Source organism: Melanostigma gelatinosum (genome assembly GCF_949748355.1).
Source record: "Melanostigma gelatinosum genome assembly, chromosome: 12".
NCBI classification, from domain to species: Eukaryota; Metazoa; Chordata; class Actinopteri; order Perciformes; family Zoarcidae; genus Melanostigma; species Melanostigma gelatinosum.
Window position 1 is genome coordinate 21909047 of NC_136645.1, and position 17198 is coordinate 21926244.

At 42.6% G+C, this 17198-nt stretch overlaps 2 protein-coding genes across 2 annotated transcripts in view; both read right to left on the reverse strand.

Annotated features, from left to right (window-relative positions):
* Positions 1 to 4787, reverse strand: part of sanbr (SANT and BTB domain regulator of CSR) — a 12718-nt gene extending 7931 nt beyond the window's left edge. Inside the window, exons 1-8 of the mRNA XM_079280651.1 lie at positions 4675 to 4787; positions 3638 to 3789; positions 3308 to 3479; positions 2921 to 3017; positions 2063 to 2301; positions 1782 to 1840; positions 1247 to 1407; positions 287 to 373 (exon numbers count right to left, since the gene is read on the reverse strand). Of these exons, the coding sequence (XP_079136777.1) occupies positions 287 to 373; positions 1247 to 1407; positions 1782 to 1840; positions 2063 to 2301; positions 2921 to 3017; positions 3308 to 3479; positions 3638 to 3787 (965 nt within the window). The 5' untranslated portion in view covers positions 3788 to 3789; positions 4675 to 4787. The remainder of the gene's footprint in view (positions 1 to 286; positions 374 to 1246; positions 1408 to 1781; positions 1841 to 2062; positions 2302 to 2920; positions 3018 to 3307; positions 3480 to 3637; positions 3790 to 4674) is intronic.
* A 1054-nt stretch (positions 4788 to 5841) lies between these two features.
* Positions 5842 to 9620, reverse strand: pex13 (peroxisomal biogenesis factor 13). Its single transcript, XM_079280634.1, has 4 exons — positions 9480 to 9620; positions 8047 to 8786; positions 7124 to 7246; positions 5842 to 6774 (listed from the first exon to the last, which is right to left on the reverse strand). Exons 1-4 carry the CDS (start codon positions 9551 to 9553, stop codon positions 6440 to 6442), a joined length of 1272 nt encoding a protein of 423 aa, XP_079136760.1. The 5' UTR covers positions 9554 to 9620; the 3' UTR covers positions 5842 to 6439.
* Positions 9621 to 17198: the final 7578 nt, after the last annotated feature.

Genomic DNA, 17198 nt, shown 5'->3' on the forward strand with positions numbered 1-17198 from the left:
AATGTTATGTAGTATTGTTACTTACATCTTGTATTGTTACTTACATCTTGTATTGTTACTTACATCTTGTATTGTTACTTACATCTTGCAAAAGAAATTTTTAATCTCAATGGGACTACCTGGTTAAATAAAGGTTTTTTAAAACGTATTCAGTTCGTCATGCGTACCGAACCGTGAGCCTCGTACCGAACGGTTCAATACGAATACGTGTACCGTTACACCCCTAATAATTAGTGAGGCCGAAGATGATGTTTGTGAACAAAGAGCTGCTGCTGCTGCCGCTCACCTGTAGAGAGTCGAGGCGTTTCCCAGTGAATCTCTGCCCTGGTAGTTGGGATCGAAGAGACGCTCAATTTTCTTCTGAAACAATTTGCTTTGAGCGGGAAAATAAAATTCCGAGCATTATTTGTCAAAAATAATGAAAAAAAAAAAGAAGTGTTTATATATGTCATTAACATAATCGAGCCAGCGACTGACTGTGTGAAGATGACCTGTCACAAAAGCATTGATGACTGCAACAGGGCGAGGGAAAAAGCCACGTCGGGCTAGTGGATCTAGCAACTCATTTGCCGATCAGGTAAATGGCGAAAAATAATTAAAGGACGAGTTCACCCCAAAATCAATCTGCTGATATTTCCTCTTACATGTAGCGCTGTTTATCAATCTCGACTGTTTTTCGTGCGAGTTGTCTTGTTTTGGAGACGCCTGCCTGCTCTCCATTATAACTCAACTGTAACAATGGGTTTCCATAAATCACGACGTTACGCAACAGAATCCACAATCAGTCTCATGTAGGAACTGTGGTTGAAAGAAATAGTTCCTTTATAAAAACAGCTCACAACAAGGTCTGTGGATCATCTGGAGTAGCCGGGTCGTGATTTCTGGACTGAGACTTTGCTGTTGAGCTTTTAAAATTAATTTTTTGCCGCTTTGAGCCCCACAAGCCGAGTGCCATGTAGCTCCACTACATTGGAGAGAAGGCGGACATCTCGCCGTCACTCGGCAACTCACACCAAAACAATCTACTTTAATAAACAGCACTACAGGTAAGAGGAACAATATGTGTTTTTGATCTGGGGGTGAACTGTCCCTTTAAACTAATCTTCTCTTTTTCCAGGTGGTCTTAGTTGTTTCTTTGTAAACTGCTAATAAATAAATAAAATGTTAAAGGGGCAAGTACAAATTGCCTTGAGCAAGTACATTTCTGAACCACTTAAAAAAAACATTCCGCCTTCCCCCCCGTTACCTTTTGAACTTGTCCTTTTTGTCCCTGATGTCGTCGGCCTCGTTGTGGCTGAAGAGCTCGGCGATGCGCGTTGCCAGGTTGCCGTTGATGCAGTTCATGTTGCACGGCGTGGCCACGATGGCGCTCATGTGTTTGTGGCAGTACTGGATGCACTCCTCCACCTGAACGTGGGCAAACACAAACCGGTCTTATAAGACCTTTCACGGCAACGGCACACTAACTTTTGAATGATCCACATAAGCGCTACTCTAGAACTAGCTCTCCTTACAGAGCAGTGGTCTGAATAACTGTCTGGGGGATCTTAACATCCATGCGACATCAAGTTAACAAAGCTCTCTGGAGGGGGCCTCTGGTTCTTCCTGGACTGGGATACATAACCAATTATCAGGCATGAAACATAAAGACATTTGCAAGCTGCTGGTGGATATTCTTGGGAATACGTTGTTGCCAGGCAACACATCAATTTATTTAATTTTTTAATTTGAAAAACAAAAGGCCCGAGGTACGTCACCACACCCAGCGTCACAACACTTACTAACGTATCCATCTTCAAGAACTCGGAGGAGATGAGGATTGAGATGACATTGCTGGGCTCTGTAACCGACAAACACCACGTGACCAACCAAGCGAAACCCCACAACCGACAAACAGCACAGAACACACAGCCGGTAACACCAAACACACACCGCGTTTAGTGACCAGTATATCAGGCGCCATCCGAGGGTTCTACACAAACAGGTAGGTAACAGCTCAGGCACTCCCATGTGTACGAATGTGACATTTTGCTGCTGTTTAACAGTTAGTCCGGGGATTTACCGAGGCGGGGTTTGTCCTTGTTTCCCTCCCCCGCCGAGTTCCTCCTCACGTAGTTCATGAGCCAGTCGAAGATCTGCACGTCACAGTGGACGGAGATGTCCACCTCCTCCCACCTCTGGGTGTCCACGGACAAGTACTCTGCGAAGTAGCGCATCTCTTTCACCAGGAGATCTCTGGGGCACGTGAAGTCCTGCTTCAGGTTCTTAGTCTCGTCGCACACATGGATGACCATGTTGGGGCTGTGAGGAGAGTTCAAACACGGTAAACAACACAGAACTTCAAACTTTTTCCAGCTGTATATATATATATGTATATATATAAGATAGAGTATCATTTAAATATGCTACATACAAGATTGGGAGCATTTATATTGACTTCCAAAGGCTCTCAACATGGCGACTGCTGAGTCGGTAGCTTGCAGCTAACAGCGCAAACAGCGCTAACAGTGCAAACAACGGCCAAATTGCTGACTGAGTATACAGTGTTAACCTGAGGGGGTTCCATAGAGTGGGTGCTGTAAACCACCATATGAGCGCAGTGCAGAGCGGCCATGCGCTAACCAGTGTGGCGCGCTAACATGCACTAACATGCACTAACATGCGCGAACATTATGTAATCAAAGCAAGGAGAAGCTCGATTAACGACACACACTGAGGGAGATGACGTCATACGCCACTGTATCTACACATAGCTAATAGTTGTTTGCTGCTATATTAATGCTCTGAATGCCGTATGTTGCACCGTTAAAGATAGAGCAAGTGCGTACGTACGCGTAAAGAATCAATGTGCATTTTTGTTGACCTGGGTTCACAGCCGGGGGAAACAGCACTTTGTACAGACTGAGCTCTCAACACTCACTCTCGTGGCTTCTGAGGCTTGTCCTCCTCCTCTGCTGAGACTCTTCTCTCTTTCTTCTCCACAGCACCAGCCCTTCCTGTGGCCGTCGGTTTGGAGCCTGCTGACACCAGCAGAAAAAGAAAAGAAAAAATGTAAATATACTCTGAATCCAGTTATCAAACAGTAACTGTCGATATCACAGCTACACATGTTTGAACAGTTTACATTTTAGACTGAATAGAACTTCAAATGTTTCATGCGAGTAAAAAAGCTTTAAGAGCAGCAAATAGGTGTGATGACAAACTTCTAACAGGGTTCTTTAAATTCTATTTAAGCCCTTTTTAATACCACATAGAATGCAATTTAATGCCTGTTTCACGAGCGTATGATGGGAAAATGTTAGCTGACCTGTAACGTTGATGCTGCTCTGGCTGCCTCCTGTCTCCACCACCTCCCCAGCGTCCAGCAGCGTGGTCAGGCCGTCCGAGGGCGAGGTGCTTCCTTCTGTCAGGGCGTTGCATTGGTTGTCCATGTGAGGGAACCCCCCCGCGCTCTTCAGCTCCTCGAATCGACGGGCACACTGTGAGATCACATCAGTGCCGCGGTATTATTTGTCATCAACAAGCCAGGCCTCATGTTTCTAAACCAGTGGAATGATGGATGGATGGGATCGTTGGACAGATGGGAGGGAGGGATGGATGGATGGAAGCACTCATAGTTACCCAGCCCTCCAGTTACCTCCTTGGCAGTGAATCCTGGAACTAACTTGGCTACGTTGTCCCAGTTTATGGGCTGGGGCACTCCCCACAGAGAGCCCAGCACCATGTCCAGAACCAGGACGTTGTTGTCGTAGGGAAAGTTGTTGTTGTCCGAGCAGAAGTGGCTCATTTCTACAGAGGCAGAGAGGCAGAGAGGCAGAGAGGCAGAGGGACGTGAAACAAACAGGCAGAGAGTCAGGAATGAATGCTTACAGCTTACAGGTCGTCATATCCAAATCAGAGCTATGTTATAACTGGTCCATTAACAGGAAATGAATCGGCAACTATTTAAATAATCGCTTGAGTCTCATTTATGTAATTTTATGAAATTTCAATGGGTATCTTTTTTTATTATATTTTAGAGCCCTAGCAATGAGATATAAATTACCACATCAATAATGGAAATAATAGTTAGTGGCAGCCCTAATCCCAATTATGAAGGATTTTGTTTTCTCAAGTGAAATGGAGTATGACAGCAATAAGCAGCCACACACACAACATGATTACATTATCATATGTGAGGTATTGCATCAATACTGATTAACATATGCCGCCCAGCTGTAGCTCGTAGAGGATAATCATCACTCTCGGTTTAGCCACTTCTTCTTTTTAAAGGTCAGCCATATTTCTAAACTAACATTAATGCTTTTGTTTGGGGACTTTGTAATGCGTCATTTACGAAAAATCTAAATTACCAAGATTTTTTTAAAACATTAAATACATCACAGGTCATAACTTCCTGAATGGTCTGCAGAGCTTTACTCTGATTTAATGTCAGCAGCATCCAAAGGTCGAGAATTGAAGCATTTTACATACATTTGTTGATACGATATAAATCCATAACAAGTTATACAATAGAGAAAGTTCGTGTCAGTAGAGTAGTGATGCTAGCGGAGGCCTCTCTGTGCTCCTCCTGCTGCATCAGCTGCAGATGCGTTCATGGTCAAATTAAATCAGCAGCTAGTCTACACGTAGGTTACTTCAAACCGCAAGAAGGATAAGATATCGTTGACATACTCAGCTGGTGTCGGAGATATTCTCCCCTCCGTCGTCTCGTACAGTAAACTAAGCTGGTGCCTGTTTATGTCATTGTGTACGGATGGTGCTGATGCTGCGGTCCACTCCTACCGGCTACTGCGGCTAATGCTAGCTAGCTAACTTTGAGGGACAGGATATGCTGCCTTCAGGTATTCCTCGTAAAATCCTAATCAGAAACGCCATACCACGCGTCACGACAAATACGACCACAATCGCCCCAGTGACGCAGTCAGCAGCACTGTACTGCAGTTGTTGTTGGGTGCTGCGTTTTTCTTCCAAATAATTGTATAATATACACCTCCATAAACAATTTTTCTCAAGTCTTCGAAGTTAGTTAGTTTTGTGTAACCAATATTGTGTGTTTTGTTTTTCGTGTATAGCTTTTATATGATGATTCTAATGTAAAGTGTCTAGAGTATTCGGAAAAGCGCTCTATAAATAAAATGTATTATTATTAAGTCAATTCTGAGAGGTACTTAAGAAAAAGTGGACCATGAGTTGTGAATCTTTTGTTAAAGTACTTTATCCAAGGTATTCACCGGTAAGCACAGCTGCACTCATAACAGTGTTTCGGAATCGTCCACGAAGGCAGCATTACCGCTAGCTTCACTCAGCTAGGTTAGCATATGAGGTAGCAAAGTAACGTAAAGTGATTACTTATCACAGTCATTTGTAAACGTTTAAGCACAGGAACACGGGGGGTTATCGACAGGCTGTACTGTCGAAATGCAAACTCAGAGGTCAAGTCTTAAACTACTTTAGAGAAATAAACACTTTGGTTACTTCCGTCGTATTCAGCTGAGTCGTCCCTGTTGTCGCACTGCAGCAGGTTAAGCGTCCTGTTGCTTAGAGACAGTGGCCGTAAAACCAGCGCTTCTGCCATCAGTCCCCGGACTTAAGAACAAATTAAATAAAATACTATTATTTCAATACAATCAAACCTAAAACTAAACTAAATAAGCTCTCTTGGTCTTAAGGGTGGATTTTACCGTTGAGATGTTACTGATGTTTAAAAACGCAATTAAACATACTTTATATTCACACTTTCCTTCTGATGGTGTTACACAAAAAAAGGCAAAACGTGATTTTTAAAATATTTATTTTCAAAATAATTATATTTACAAAATTACAATCTGTGACTAACAAACAGCTGATTCATTCCTTCTGAATGAATCCAATCACATTTGCCTCACAAAGACAACAAGGACCAAGCAGCCTACAAGTGAGGCCAAGAGACATGATTACCTCATGAAACTGTGTCCTCACACTGTCAGTATACAGATGATGTATCAGTGTGCCTCATTAACTTAAACATTGAGCTAATTATTGTTATTGGACAATATCAAGATATTACATCTTAAATCAGACATGATGTAAAGAACGGCAGTGCACCGTATTTAGAGAACACACTAGACTTTCTTTCTTTCACAAGAAATGTCAGGATAACCTCCTAATTTAAGACACGCTGGTTCTAAACAGAACAGCAAAACAGGAAACCTGTGCATGGAAACCCGCTTTGACCTTTAACCTTATCAGAAGGTCCAGGTGGTGTTCGATGATTTCAATAATAAGCTTCGGAACTACTTTGAGAAATTCTCAATGGAGGTTAATGGTGTTTCCCTATCTACTGCCAGCTGATTATGAGTCAAGCTTCAGAGTTAAACGCTGCAAACGAATACTGACTGACCCAACCGAAAATGTGAACACACACAAACTTGCACACAGAGAAAGGCACGAACAGACATCACAGGTCAGTCTTCTCGGGGATGTTTAGCACCGTGCTGGAGCTGGGTGTTCCCGGGCTGAAGGGGGCCGGCGCTCCTCTGTACGCCGACTCCAGCAGCGCCTCCGTGGAGACCGAGGTGGAGGCCGAACCGAGGCCCAGGGCGAGGCCCGGGGCGGGGTTGGACTGTGGGTGTGCGGCAGTGTTCCCTTGCTGCACATCAGCGAGCCTCTCCATCTCCGCGTGCTTTAGGCCCCGCCTCTTGCCCAGGACCTTGACGTAGTTGGCGGGGACGAGTCCCGTGGTCTGGCCGTCCGCGCTGGCCAGCAGCCAGCCGCGCACCTTGGGCTGGTGCTCTGAACACAGGGGAGAGTCAAAGGTCATCCACACGGGGTAAACACCAACTATCTCAGCTCTATTTTCCCAAACTCAAGCCTTTCTCTTCCTTTATCTACAATTTGTTTGTCACTCAAAAGACACACTTTTACAGGCTTTTTGACTGATGTCTCTGTAGTACACAACATGCACTTATTATACCACATGGACAGGAAAACCAGAGCTGTAACCCCACCTCTTCCTGATGAGGATAATATCCTCCATGACCGTATAAATGTATTTCTATGTTGCAACATTGACATACATCTCTAAAATAATACTTAAACTCAGAAAATGCGTTTAACCCGCAGTGGGTTCAAGAGCTCTCACTTTTCGGGGCGAGGTTGAGCATGTCTCCGGCCCGCACAGAAATCTCCTCCTCGGACGCCCCTAAAAAGTCGTACTCGACTCGGGCCACCACGTGGTCGTCCTCCCCGCTGGCCCAGTTAGTGGCTGAAGAAAGAAACGCAAAACACATCGTCAATTGTTAAGTGTTCATTCCAGGTAGTTTGTAAAGCCAGCAGTCAGGAGCTGAAATCAAGTTTTTTTTTCCTCACGCGCCACCGTCGTGTAGGTCAGTGACCTTTTCTACCGGCCACTCAAATGATTTGTCTGCCACCTCTGAAGTCTATGTAGAACACTGAATCAGTGTTACCAGACAGTAGAAATATGGGATACATCATGTAACCTTAATCCCTGACTATTTTTGGAACTGCCACTAAATTAATCTGCCATGGTGGCAGGTGACCTGAAATTTTGACCTGCTTCCTTTTTGACTTTTGTCCATTCGTTGTTATTATTGTCATTAGCAGTGTTATTGTTGTTGATTTGTATTTTATTTTGGCGGTGTTTTGGTGGCAGATTCCATGTTTTTCTTTTGTTATTCGTTCCCTTTTTGGATTTTCATCCCATATTTGTTTTTACATTGTGATGTAGTGGTTTTGTAGAGACCCCAAGAAGAGGAGTTTCTACCTTGGTAGTAGGGAACGGGAATTCTTTGTAAATAAAATAAATACAGAAACATTTACTCAAGCAGGCTAATTTCATTTCCTGCCAGCAGTAATTGTGATTAGCTGGAAAGAACACCGGCATTATTTTGGGCCATGATGGCACAAAGGTGAAAGCTGCTGATCTAAAGTCCAGAAAAAAAGGGGGACGGCTCCTGAACTTTCACTTAAAACTCAAATGTGTGTCAAAATGTGGAAGTTCAACATCTCATCTGCAATTGCAAAAATCCTGAATGTTAGTCTCACCGGTATCTTCAGAGCCAGGGCCTGAGCTCAGCAGTTTCCAGATGAGGTAGGGTCCCCCCATGACTACAGCGAAAAACAGAAAGATTGGCCAGGACTTCACGGGCCGACCCTCCATCCCTGCTCCGCCACCTCCGGACGCACTTGTCGCCAGGGAATCAGCGGCACTGTCTGCCCACAAGTCGTCTATGTCGGCGTCCGACCTTCGCCCCAGCAGCCTCTGTAACCGCCGGTAGAGGTAGTGCAACATGCGTACCAGAGCTAAGGTTGAAAAAACACTGGTGAGGTGTGCACGCAGCCTCGTCAGGTGGTTGGCCACGTCCAGCACGGCACGGAAACTGTTATACACCGCCGAGTAGGTGGCGTTCAGCATCATGCTGACCGAGCCGAAGGCCTGGACGATGCTCTCGATGGACTGGAAGGCGCCGCGGCTGCTCTCCTCCGCCTGCTGCACGAAGCGGCTGGGGGCCACGTCTTCCGTGTGGGGGAGGCGGCTGTACCCTCCCACGCCGAAGCCACCGCCGAAGCCACCGCTGTAGCCACCGCTGTAGCCACCGCCGTAGCCACCGCCGTAGCCCCCATACATGGAGCTCCCATAGGGGCTGTAAGAGGAGGTGACGGAGCCGTAGGCTGGACGGTAAGCCTGCTGGACGGGACGGGGTGGAACCGGGGGCACCACACGGGTCAGGACAGGAGGGCCCGCAGAGTGGGAGGGGCCTGCAGCTGGTCCAAAGTTTGCAGATCTGTTTAGTGACAAGATCAAGACAAGAAGACATGGGGATCAAAACATCTGTATTCATGTTGTGGTTTTTGTAGACAGAAGAGCACAGGGTAGATTGAAATTAGCCTAGAGCTGGTCTAAACCTACAGTACAGAAGGCATTAGGTTAATGATTCTGTGATTACACTAGCTTCAACTGCCTTAAAAACATGGTAATCGATAATAATCTTACTCAGATAAGGTCAATACGTGTCACATTTGAATTACGAACGTAACACTAGATGAACAACAAAGATGGTGATGAGACACGAAATAGTGAGGGACAATAAAAAAACAGTTGCAAGGTTTAAGTTAATGTTTCGTGTACGAGCATTGTGACGTTATGCTACATTTAGTAAGCGGAGCCTGGAGGAAAAACTCTTTCCGTGGACGTGTCGGAGTCATATGTCAGGGCCTCATTGGGCCTAGCTAACGTTAGCTGGTTAGCTAACGTTAGAAGTATAGCTAGTACTTTGTTTAAATGGCTATTGTCGGTAAAATACTAGATAGACCAATGGTTTATAGCACCATTGTTTGGGGGATTTCGCCAGGCTTGTGCAGCTACATTAGCGTAAGCTAGCTAACGCAGCAACAACATCGAACCAGCTACAGTCAGTAAGCACAGAAGTTGTCCTACGATACCGAGCTAGCTAACGCGGCTGTTACAGCCCGTGTACCTGTAATTTATAGGCGCACTCATTGCCCCCGGAATCCGCCTTTCCCATGGCTTTTGTGGAGGCTGTGGATCCATCGTTAAATATACATCCACAGAGTTTGATCAAAATAATGAGAACTCTCTTCCGGATTCCTAATATCACCTTCCGGACCCTGTCCCAGTTTGTCCTGTTGCGTTCCAGGTCACCTCGTAATCTCCTATTTCTGATGTTGGAGAGAGTTTTTATTCTTTCTTTTTTTTCACAAAGAATATATGGAATCTGACAACAGTACACAGTTCAACTAAAGCCATACAAATGTCATTACATTGTATGTCATAAAAAATAATATAGTATGTCATAAAACTTCGTAGTAGTGTGTCATAGAAATCCCATACAAATATAGTAGTGTAGCATGCCATAACAATGTTCTAGTATGTTTTAATAAATGTCTTAGTATAGTGTGCCATTAAAATATTATAAAGAATGTCATGAAAACATTTAATTGTATAGTCACCCCTGAAAAAATATGTAGAATAGTATTCCATAAAAATCAATATAGTATGTTATGAAAAATGCCCTTGTATATTATGCCATAAAATAAATAATAAAATAGTTTGTCACAAAAATTACCTCTCAAATCCTGAGTTGTTGTTGTTTGCACTGAAGATGCTTAAACGATTGAATGCACATCTCGCTTCTGTCCAGCAGAGGTCGCTGTGACTTATCACAAAAGAAGAGGATAAAAGGGAATATCCCTCCTCTGTAATACACTGTATTCAAATTAAGAACACATGTTTTCATGGCTATTTTTCTCACTAATGTCCAGTCACATTGACAGCAGTCATTTTAAATTCCTATGGGTTTGAAGAGAAACACTCCCACTGCCGTATGGTATGCACTTCATCATTATGTAGTAAGCTGCACTCGGACATCCAGATATAAAGTGTGATCTGAATAAACATTACAGCACTTTTCTACTCTTCTGAACACTCAAAACACTTTAACATTACATGTCATCATTCACCCATTCATACACTGACGACAGAGGCTACCATGCAAGGTGCCACTTGCCCATCAGGAGTAACTACATTCACACACATTCACACACCGTAGGCACACAGCTACGGGAGCAATTGGGGGTTTCCCAAGGACACGGGGACCGAACAACCGATCCTCTGATTGATTGAAGACCCTACTGACCCACAGTAGTTAACTATTGTTAAACATTCTGCCCCTTCATAAGAAGATAAATCCATTCTAAGAAAGAAAAAAACACGTTCTTCCCATTATTTCACGCAATCAGACCACTGACGGAGACTTGAATGTTAATAAATCTAACAAACTGAATCGAGGCTTTTTTTGGTGTTGCTGTCAGATTTGGGTACAAACACTATTTCCTACGTCAGTCTCCTTTGATTGCCGACATTGCAGCTCCTGAGATTTGACTTATATGACGTGTGTGAATTGGGTTTGAGGGGTGGATCCGCCTTTGGGCTCTCACCAAGTGTGGATCAGTCAACCCCGTAGTAAGGTTTGGGGAGGGGGCGGCTTGAGCTGCAGCTATAGAGCAGCTCTTGAGCGCAAGCAGTGGGCGCAGAGGTGTGCGGTGTGGTTTGAGGAGGGAGCCCCGTGATGTCAAGTGTACGTTGAAGAGCTGACGCTTTAGAGTCGCCGTGGGGTGGGACGAACAGAAGGTGCCTGTGTGTGTGTGTGTGTGTGTGTGTGTGTGTGACATGACGGAGTAAGGTGGGACTCCAAAGTGTCGGTCCCCTGATGCCGACGTGCGTGGGAAGACGCTTGAGATGATGGTCCTGGTATTTGGGGTTTGACCTTTTTGTTGGTGATAGCCCACGGGAAGATCACAGACTGTAAAGGATCTTTACAGTTTGTACTTGGCTCTAGAAAAAGAGACGCTATCTGACAAAAACAACCAAATTTAACATTTTTGAAAATTTTGAATGTATTTTTCAACTTACTGGAGCATAATGACATTCGAATCAATGAGCAAACAAGGAACTGATATGGCATTAGAGCTGTGCTTACTGTTATGTATTTATTTGTTTGTTTAATTTGTTATTTATAAAGAATCAAATCTCTAATTTATTTTATTTATTAATTTGTTCCTTTATTATCCTATTCATCTTTGTTTTTGTTTGTTTTTCTATTACTTGTTGTTTCCCTTTTCAGAAAAGACGATAAAGAGATGTTTAAAAAAGATGAATAAATAGAGGACAATTACATTTAATGAATAAATGAAATGGTGAAAAGTATGAGGACACCCAAACATTACACTCATATATGACTGTTGGATGTAAATATGCTGCAGCCACTGATTTCAGGCTTTGCACCAGATTTTGGGGACTTGGCTGCAGGGGTTTGGCTCCAAATCTTGAACCATTAAAATGTAATGTGAGCACATCGCTCTTCAGATGAACTGCTCCGCAGCTTGTAGATGCCTCAGATTCTTGGCGAGCATTAGACGAGAAGATCGACGCCACTCTCATGTCTGTCCGTTGGAGGCCATGGAGACGGTTAGCTTAGCTTAGCATAAAGACTGGGAACAGTCGGAAATAGCTAGCCTGACTACAGGTTTAAAAAATATGCATAGCAGCAACCCTAACGCACACTAACATGTTGTATCTAGTTTGTTTCACTCACACTAAAACTGAAGTGGAGTCGAATTTACAACAAGAAAGTGGAGAGTATTTTTCTGAAAATATAGACTAGAACTATTCTTTCAAGTGAAGCTAAGGACCAAAGTATTTTAGAAGGATACTTTTAGCCATATAGTTTATGATATTAATATTAGTTAAGGCATGGAAAAGGGAGAATTTAGCAGTATAAGCTGCTCAAGCAAGTGTACTCGGATTGTCCGATGTCCTGCTGTTGGATGGTCACGAAATCACCAAAATGCACCGGAGGCAATTGCATGAGTTTTCTCTCTAAGGGCTGTCTGACCTTTTTAAGAGGAAATGTTGCCAATTATTGCAAACACATTTCAAAGAGATTGAAAAAAGGTTTGCCGGGGCTGCCTCAAATTGACCCTGTATATTCCTGTGTTTATACAACCATGGTGGAATCCCTAAGCTTTCCCTCACACCCATATCTGCCTTTCTGTTCGTGCACTTAATCAACTGGCCCAACCAGACCTATGACTTCCCTCACCCTAATGCAGCATTCCTTTACTCGCTCTGAAATTCCACTGTTCCTGACTTGTTGTATGGTGTATTTTTGCTGGGCAGCACGCTGGATTGGCCTGAAAGTAATGTGGGAACTTTTCACAAAACGCTGGTTCCTCCTTGCTCCGTGCGTGTCAGTGTGTCTTCTCTTTGTGCTGCAAACGTGTGTATTGCAACAAGTATTCATGACAGACGGGAAGATGGAGGCTTGTACAAAAGTGGAACTGTCAAGAGAAATGATTGACAGAACATACAGAACTCAGTTTTTAGCCTGTGCGCGCACACACACAGAATGTTGACATGGTTGTGTGGCTGCTTATGAAAAAGGGAAATACAGTAACTGAAGGGACAATACGGTAGTTTCTATTATTGAAAAAAAAAACGAACTGAGAGGCAACAAGTTCTGTTATCTGAGGTGTAAATGTAAAAAGGAAGACAGAAACTGTTTAGAAAGTTGAGAAAAAATGGTCTGAAATTTGAAAGCTACTTATCCAAAGTGTATATATAAGTTGTAAACACTTTAAGCATTTAAGCTAGTTAGAGCTAGCTTAGCTTCACGAGTTAGCTTCCAACACAGCTTATTTACTACTTTTTTTCTCTACTTTGATCACAGCTACTGCCTTACGTATGTGTATGGAATACTGAATTACTAAGATGTAGGAGCATTATTCATTTTTCAACTGTAGGAAACATGTTTAGAAAAGGTCATTGAATTAGCTTTAGCTAAGGCTAGCTGTACTTCCAGTCCAGCTAGTTTTACCTAGCTAGTTAAAGCTAATTGGAGTGTCTTTGCAGTTTGCGTTTTACCTCTCTTTTGTAGTTTGTGCAAAATTTACATGCTGTTTTTTCCCGAAATTAAACATTTAGTTTTATATGGAAAACACATTTTGGCTTTGTAGGGCCCTGTAGTCTATATCAATGTTGAATATCAGTGTTCTTTTACACTTCTTCCTATCTCACTACATTAGCATACATAAACTTAGAGTATGGTTCCTCGGTTGAGTCACTCATCTTAAGTATAAGACCACTAAAACAATGACATAAACCTGCTGAACACCCTGGAACACACAGGTATTAGCTGCTCTGGTCATACATTCACAGTAAAAGCTTCGTGGGATTTTCCCTTTGCTCTGAAACATGAGTTAGGTCTTGCATGAGGAGCCTCTCCAGCTACACATAAGTACAACACCTATAATTAAAATGTGCTGCAGGAAGTTTGCAAATTGTAGGATCAGGGAAATTGCTCTCAGAGAATGGAAGTAATAACTGCTCTCCATATTTCACAGAGATCTTGGCTCAGTGATCTTATAGGTGGAAAAGATGACGATATGTGTTTATGACGTTTGGGCATCATTCCACGAGTTGATGCAGAGGAATGCCTTTTTTAAACCTTGTTTTGTTCCTAAAAGGGTTAATTGCTCTATGCAGAACGGAATCTGGCGAAGTTAACATATTTTATTTCTTCACTGAATAATGTATTTGTTTCCATGGGGCAGATATTCTGCATAAACTAAAACAAAAACAAATCATGTTTGTCTTCATATTCATGGTTACATGTAGTAATATGAAACCCCAGATAGTTGTTTTTAACTTGTTTGAATGTAATGTGAATCCACATACAATGGGCATCAAACTCAATATATGAGAAATAGATAGAGGAAGTGGATAAATACCAATAAAATCTAACTTTCTATTATCCCTCCCACCTCTACCAGAGCACTGTTGTTGTTCGAATGCATCTGTGACACGCACGCCCTGTGGTAACCCCGGCCATGATAAGGTGAGATAATGGCGTGTTCATTCAGGTGGAGTGTGACCGGATGCCTGTGTCGTCAGCAACCATTTGCAGTGAGCAAGGCTTTGCAAGCTTCACAGGAAGGAGGAGGGGGAGGGGGGGGAGGAGACTGAGCAGCAGAGGAGGGGCATTACTGGAAATAGGTGGCTAAACAGGTCCGGCTGGCCTTTTCCAGGACATGGTTAGGAAATACTGAAAGAGACACACTGCACTAGGGCAGACTCTCCCTATGTGTGCACAGAAAGACAAACACGGCTGCACACACATACGTGACGACATACAGTGTGTGTGACATGTGGCCCCCCCAGTGCACTCATTCAGGACTAACTGTTTAACCCAAAGTCCTAAAACTACGTCTTTGCAGAAGTGAAATGTCCTGACTGAATTACTTCACCGTGATCTATGTGTCAGTGAAGACATTTGGTCCTCTTGTTATTTACCAATGCACTGGATTTGATGTTGCAATACCTTGTTTCATTATACAGCCCGTTACCAGCTGCATTTCTCGGCTCTGGGTGAGTAAGCGCTGGGTTGAGAAATCACACGTAAACATTGGAGCCCAGGGTTAACTTCTACATGAATCAGGAAATAGGCCGAGTCAGCAACAGGTTTTCGTTTGCCCTGGGCTTAATACAGGGCATGCAAAATTCCATGTTGCAGATCTCAAAAGGAATTGTAAGCCCGGACCAAAACTTATAACTTTGTGCTTGAGCTTTTGGACTGCTGCTCTCTGAAATACAAAAATCTATATGCAATAAATGGAGTTTTTCTCTGGACTAAACAACCCTTGCAGTGAAGTCTCCAGTGAACTCGGGCCAACATCAAGAGAGAAAGTGCGCCAGCCCAACTCAGATTTCAAAACATCAGTGTTTCTGTCAAAAGGACAATGTAGTAGCCCACGTTACAGGAGCACACTATTACTATTATGCAGTGGTGTATAGTAACGAAGTAGAAATACTTCCTTACTGTAATTAAGTCGTTTTTTGGACATCTGTACTTCACTTGACTATTTATATTTCTGTTGACTTTTACTTTTACTTCACTACATTTTGCAAAGAAAACTGATACTTTGACTCTGATACATTTCCCCTGAAACCTTCGTTACTCGCTACAAAATCAAATCTATCTTTAGAAACAAACTGAATCATGAGAGCAGCGTCGGGGACTGTGGTGGAACACAGACTGCAAGCAAGCAGGTTTGGTGAATCAGTGGTCCTAGCAGCAAGTTAAATCATTGGTTAATCACGTTAATGCACAATTGCAAACAAGTGCTCTCAAAGCCGCGGCGTTTTGATGCCAGGATGCTACATGCTATAGCTAGCGAGCGACTACATGAGTATAATTCCACACAGGACGGGTGGGATGAGGAGAGGTGGACGGGTCAAACTAACACTGGTGTTTCCTCCAGGAGGCTGCAGTTTGTGCCGTGTGTGAAACGAGAAGCCAATGTTGATTTATTTGTGACTTGACTTCCGTACTTAAGCAACGCCACCTCCGTAGATATTTGAACGCAAACCACGATCTTTTCCTGAACCTAACTAAGTAGTTTCATCCCCTAAACCTTCGTTGTTTCCTGTGAAGATGGAAGTTTATTTTGAAAAGACAGTATGCATATAACAAGCCAAAACAGACTCATGTTGCTGGACTTTTGCAGGAAAAACGCACGAAAAATGAGGAGTAACTTTTCATAAGATATCAATAAAACGATGATGAATTTATATCATTGTATAAAGAGAGTGACATGAGAAGATCAATCTCATGTCTGTAAGTTAAATCAGCTATAATCACTCTTTTAAAGTGATTAGTGACTCGTCTAAAACATTTAAAAAAGGAATAACCAATAGAATCATTCTATACACTGTAACGTCTTTACATTCTAATACAATGTTGCTTCTTTACATTCTAATAGAATGTAAAGAAGTTACATTATATTACATTCTAATACAATGTAACTTCTTTACATTCTAATATAATTGTCTTCTGAAGATGAACAGGACATTTTTCAGTTTCAAGTAATGACTGGGTTGTTGCTTTCGGTGCTGCTTTAGTATTGATCATGTTTTGATATTTGAGTCATGTTGTGGATGATCAGATGGAGTTATGATGGGAGCAGTCGCCCAATTGCAGATTCAGCTTGAGCAAAACCTTTATTGTGTTCAAATCAGGCCCATAGGAGTTTACAAGACAGGTGTCCTTTCTCTAAACACTGACCTGATGCATCAAGTGGATATTTTTTGCTGAACATAATATTATGCATTTGCCTCTACATCCTCTAGTCTAATGAGCATACTTATAAACGCACTGTTACAACTCCTTCATAGTGTCATATTGCTTTTCGGAGAATTATGATGATAAGTTCATAGTAGATGCAAAAGTATACTTATGTACAATATATTATGTTGAACATTGTTGCTCCTGGATGGATCACAGCCAACCCAATTATGTTCAACACAGCTCCATGTCCTTGGTCATGATGCCACAGCACTTAAAAGAATAAACTTCATAATTCTCACAATGCTGACCCTTTGCTTTTTTATTAACAGCATTTACTTGTACTTTTACTTTCAATACTTAAATACATTTAATATCAGAAAATTACTTTTGATACTTAAGTACAATAAATATCAGATACTTTAAGACTTTTACTCAAGTAGTATTCTAATAGGTGACTTTTACTGGAGTAGTTTTCCAGGAAGGTATCTTTACTTTTACTCAAGTATGGCTTTTGGGTACTTTATACACCACTGCTATTATGTCATGTAACCC

Coding starts and splice junctions, on each gene's coding strand:
- pex13 (XM_079280634.1), bottom strand. CDS start 9,553: ATGGATCCACAGCCTCCACAAAAGCCATGGGAAAGGCGGATTCCGGGG. Junction 7,247..8,046: donor CCCTGGCTCTGAAGATACCG/GTGAGACTAACA, acceptor TTCTTTCTTCAG/CCACTAACTGGGCCAGCGGG. Junction 6,775..7,123: donor GCTCAACCTCGCCCCGAAAA/GTGAGAGCTCTT, acceptor CCCTGTGTTCAG/AGCACCAGCCCAAGGTGCGC.